General features: G+C 51.2%; 1 protein-coding gene across 1 annotated transcript in view; it reads left to right on the top strand.

Moving 5' to 3' along the window:
* The window catches only part of kif21b (kinesin family member 21B), a gene marked incomplete at both ends in the record, with an annotated part of 56,865 nt that extends 51,685 nt beyond the window's left edge, over window positions 1–5,180 (top strand). Inside the window, 2 exon segments of the mRNA XM_080545761.1 lie at window positions 4,118–4,317; window positions 5,081–5,180. Of these exon segments, the coding sequence (XP_080401887.1) occupies window positions 4,118–4,317; window positions 5,081–5,180 (300 nt within the window).
* Between the last annotated feature and the right edge of the window lie 249 nt (window positions 5,181–5,429).

Below are 5,429 nucleotides of genomic sequence, written 5' to 3'. Positions count from 1 at the left end.
TCGTCCCACCCCTAGTAGAGGCTGTGTCTCAGGAGGTAGAGGCTGTGTCTCAGGAGGTAGAGGCTGTGTCTCAGGAGGTAGAGGTTGTGTCTCAGGAGGTAGAGGCTGGTGGAGGTAGAGGCTGTGTCTCTGGAGGTAGAGGCTGGTGGAGGTAGAGGCTGTGTCTCAGGAGGTAGAGGCTGTGTCTCAGGAGGTAGAGGCTGTGTCTCAGGAGGTAGATGCTGTGTCTCAGGAGGTAGAGGCTGTGTCTCAGGAGGGAGAGGCTGTGACTCAGGAGGTAGAGGCTGTGTCTCAGGAGGTAGAGGCTGTGTCTCAGGAGGTAGAGGCTGTGTCTCAGGAGGTAGAGGCTGTGTCTCAGGAGGTAGAGGCTGGTGGAGGTAGAGGCTGTGTCTCAGGAGGTAGAGGCTGTGTCTCAGGAGGTAGAGGCTGGTGGAGGTAGAGGCTGTGTCTCAGGAGGTAGAGGCTGTGTTTCAGGAGGTAGAGGCTGTGTCTCAGGAGGTAGAGGCTGTGTCTCAGGAGGTAGAGGCTGTGTCTCAGGAGGTAGAGGCTGTGTCTCAGGAGGTAGAGGCTGTGTCTCAGGAGCTAGAGGCTGTGTTTCAGGAGGTAGAGGCTGTGTCGCAGGAGATCGAGCCGCCGTCTAATGATCGCAAGGTTGGCAGATCGGCGGTTCGAGTTCGAGCCCCGGCTGGCCACATGTCGAAGTGTCCTTGGGCAAGACACTGAACCCCAGATTGCTCCCAGTGAGCGGGCCGGACGGCGTCTTGCATGCTAGCTTGGCCGCCATTGGTGTGTGAATGTGTGTGTGAATGGGTGAATGAGAGGCCGTTGTAAAGCGCTTTGGATAAAGGCGCTATATAAGTGCAGTCCATTTGTTAGTGCTTTAGCGTACTGTAATAATAAGTAGCAAGTGAAAGGCGGCACAAACAACATCATCCAATTATTATAATTTTTTTTACATTTTATTTGTATAGCGCATTTCTCACAAGATGCAACTCAATGCGCTTCACATAATGAACATTCTCAATCAATCAATCAATCAATCAATCAATCAATCAATACTGACAGAGCCGCAAGCAGGCAAAAGTAAAAACCTGTACACTATGTAGCCAGGAAAATTCCCTTGCAGCCCTCTACTCATAGAGCGACTACTAGCCAGTTTGCCTACCAGCACCCAGCGGTGGCCCCCACACCCCCCCCCGGGGAGCCCCCGCCGCCCCACACACCCAGCCCGCCCCACCACCAGCACACCCGGCCCAGCCAAGCAAGCACAGACCATAAAGGCCCCGCACAAGGACGGCCAAGCAGGTGCCCCGGCGGCGGAACAGACTAGGCACACGGGGCAGCCGGGGGCCCCCAAGGGGAGGCCCAAGGACCACCGGCGCAAAGCAAGCAAGCAAGGGCGAAAAACCTGTACACCATGTATCCAGGAAAAGTTCCATGCATATTATCGGCGTACACACTGTCCATAAATTTAGTGTTATATCTGCATCGTTCTGCATCCAGCATGGGCACAGGTCCTGCCAAAAGAGAATCTTATGGTTGAAACGTTTGTGTAAAAGACAGTGGAGCTCAGATAGGATGACAGAACCTCATAGATGATGACGGGTCTGGCTGTCACAAGAAGGAGGACAGCTTCAGCGACAGTGTGAACATGAGGGCAACATCACTCCCTGAACAAGTGCAGAAATAATACTCTGTGTTGTGTAAGTGATTATGACACACTGGTAATCTGCAGCTCATTGTTGCCATGCCAACAATGGAACCCTGGTTGGTATTGGAGAGATTATTTATATTATATATGATTAGTTGTTTATAACAATCGCAAGTGTTTAGTCTGTTCAGTCACTCGTGCATAGGCATGCATGCGCACACGCACACACACACACACACACACACACACACACAGACACAGACACAGACACACACACACACACACACACACACACACACACACACACACACACACACAAACACATCTGCACCCATCGCGTACTAGACAGGTAGTACACAGACTGACCAGCAGGAGAGCGTTGAAAAGGAAAGACATAGTAATTGAATTTGGAATAAGGCTGGACTGACAGTATGGGAGACAATAGCTCACACAATAGCTCTGAGGTGCAATACAGTAGTGTGTGTGTGTGTGTGTGAGTGTGTGAGTGTGTGTGTGTGTGTGTGTGTGTGTGTGTGTGTGTGTGTGTGTGTGTGTGTGAGTGTGAGTGAGTGTGTACCTAGCTGTTGTAGCAGAGATGAAGTGTCTCTCTGCTCTGCCTCTAATGAGGCCTGCTGATTTCCCAGGAGGTCAACATCTGCTGCCACTCTGACATCACTACGGGTACATGTGTCACACGTGTCAGGTGCTCCGTGTGTTTGTATGCATGTTATTTGTCAACGATGCTCTTTTTGCTGTGTGTGGGTGTGTATGTGTGTGTGTGTGCTTGTGTGTGGACAGCGATGGCAGTTCAAAGCCTTTGCTGCCGGCAACAAATCCTGCGATTCAGACAAGCTGCCACTTGAAATAGGCCGGAGTTTAAAGGCTGAGCCAAAGGTGTTAACTTTGAGGAAGAAAAACAATATTATTCTGTCATCCAAATCTGCCAAGAGAGCAGAGTCGACACGCTAGACTGACAGGTACTGAGTAGAGAGGGGCTTTGTTTAGAGGATGTATAGGCTATTGTAGCTCACGCTGGTTTTGTGTGTGTGTGGACGTGTGTGTGTGTGTGTGTGTGTGTGTGTGTGTGCCACATTAAATGACAGAGACCAGTGTTAGAGACCAGGCATTGTCAAGATTCCCTCCAGGTGTTTTAGACTCTCGCCCCTCTGCTCTGTCTCAGAAGGACAACTATGCAACTATGATAATTGTGTTCAACACGACTAATTGTAGCTACAGTATTGTGATAATGATGGTGCGACCGGTGAGTAGTTACTATGGTTAAATGTCGTTCATAGACTAGGATGTTAGATATCTTATTATGGTCTGGAAGATGTTCTCCATTCAGCGTTGTTCCATCACTGTCTCATTAACAAGACCCTGCGTCTGCACTGACGAGCCACAACATTATGACCACTGACAGGTGAAGCGGATAACATTGATTATGTTGTTACAAGCCCACCTGTCAAGGGGTGGGAGGTGTTAGGCAGCAAGTCAACAGTCAAGTTGTTGTAGGTGATGTGTCGGACACGGGACACATGGGCAGGAGAGTAAAGACCTGAGCCACTTTGACAAGGGCCAGATTGTTCTGGCCAGACGACTGGGTCAGAACATGTCTGAAACGGCAAGGCTCGTGGGGCGCTCCCGGTGAGCAGGGGTGAGTGTCTAAGGACAGTGGTCCAAGGAGGGACAAACCACAAACCGGTGACAGGGCGTTGCCAGCAACAGTCGTGCTGCCCGATCACGTCTCTTCACTACACTGGCTCCCCGCTGGTGGAATGAGCTTCCCACGGCTGTCAGAACTGCAGAGACCCATCTCTTCAGGTTACACCTTAACTGCTCCTCCTGAGACTTCTACTGCCCCCCAGCACTGCGTCTCCTGAAGACACCCGCTTTCCCCCTCTACTGTGTCCCCTAAAACTTGTACTGTCTCTCTGATATCAGGCAGGTGGTCATAATGTTTTGGCTCGTCCGTGTAAAGGTTACGTTTAAAGGGCCGGCTGTGTCTCTGGAGGTAGAGCCGCCGTCTAATGATCGCAAGGTTGGCAGATCGGCGGTTCGAGCCCCGGCTGGCCACATGTCGAAGTGTCCAAGACACTGAACCCCAAATTGCTCCCAGTGAGCGGGCCGGCGTCTTGCATGGTAGCTTGGCCGCTATTGGTGTGTGAATGTGTGTGTGAATGGGTGAATGAGAGGCCGTTGTAAAGCGCTTTGGAGCAGCAAAAAAGGCGCTATATAAGTGCAGTCCATTTACTTTCTAATGGTATGCCAATGTGGGTATAGAAACACACTGTGCCATAGACAACAGAGTAGACATGCATCTGGCTACGATAGCCTACAGTACATTGGAATCATGTTTCCAACACATAGATATACTAACTGGTATCAAATATATATCTGTCTTTGATAAGATAACTTATCTTCTCTCTCCCTCTCCTACCCCCACCCCCTCCCGCCCCCCCGTTACAGCAAATCCCCAACGCCCACAAGGACTGGGTGTGTGCGCTGGCCTACGTGCCGGGCCGGCCCATGCTGCTCAGCGGGTGCCGGGGGGGCATGCTCAAGGTCTGGAACGTGGAGAACTTCACCCCCATCGGAGAGGTCAGAGGTCACGACAGCCCCATCAACGCCATCTGCACCAACTCCAGACAGATCTTCACCGCCTCCAGGTGAGACATCCGAAACGGGATTAAGGAATTAGGATTAGGAAGCAGCAGTGCCTGGCATGTTGAGAGGGTTGGTAGAGAGACATGGTCTGCGTGGAGTACAGGAGAGGAAAGAGGATATACTGAGTGTACGGTATACTGTATTCTTTGAAAAGGGAAATGACCGTCAATTGCAATGCGCATGACGCATTTTCCCTCTTGAGGAAGTCTCTGTGATGTCTGTCCACCCCAGGCTGTTAGTCAGGAGATGCATGCTACAGTGCTGACTGCACCTTAGACATGTGAAGACGACATTAAGCAAAAGCTTCAATGATGGTTAGAGAGGGTTGCATGAAGAGAATGTGCATGTGTGTGCGCTGCATGTGTGTGCATGCATGTATCTGCATGCATGTGTATCTGCATAGGGATGTGTGAATGCTAGTATGATGTCACTGCCACACCCCTAGTGCTGCATGCGTGTGCTGCATGCGTGTGCTGCACTGCTGCATTGCTTCCAAAAGCTTCTGTTCTCCCTCTCCTAACATCCTTCCCTCAGGCTTTCATTGAACCATTTCCCCAACTCTCTAAATCTGCCAGCACTTCTAACACTTTGACTTCCTCTCTCCTGTCGGTTCCATCTCTCATGTCTGTCACTTCTCTCTCTTCTCCTCCCTATCCACCCCCCCTCCTTTTCTCTCCTCTTTTAATCTCACTCCCTCACTCCCCTTTCCTCCTCTCCTCTCCTCTCCTCTCCTCTCCTCTCCTCTCCTCTCCTCCTGTCCTACAGTGACTGCAGGGTGAAGTTGTGGAACTATGTCCCGGGCCTGACCCCATGTCTGCCCAGACGGGTCCTTGCCATCAAGGGTCGCGCCACCAGCCTCCCATGAGCCTCTGCTTCCGCTCCGCTCACCAAACCCCCGCCTCTGTCCTCCTCTGGTACTCTCTCCTACTGGCTTCTTCCCCTGGCTTTCTTTCTCTTTTTTAGCTCGTCTCTTTCTTTGTCTCACGGGAGCCCTTAGCTCTCTCACAGCCCTGGCTATGTTATCCTCTGGTAGCCTACACTCCCTTTTTTTTCGGTTCTCCTTTTCTCTTTCGGTCACTCTGTCAGTCTCATTGTGTTCACACTTCTTTTTATG

The sequence above is a fragment of the Nansenia antarctica genome (genome assembly GCF_963989245.1).
Source record: "Nansenia antarctica genome assembly, chromosome: 15".
NCBI lineage: Eukaryota > Metazoa > Chordata > Actinopteri > Argentiniformes > Microstomatidae > Nansenia > Nansenia antarctica.
Note: the sequence above shows the minus strand (reverse complement) of the source record. Positions and strands in the feature narration are given on the sequence as shown.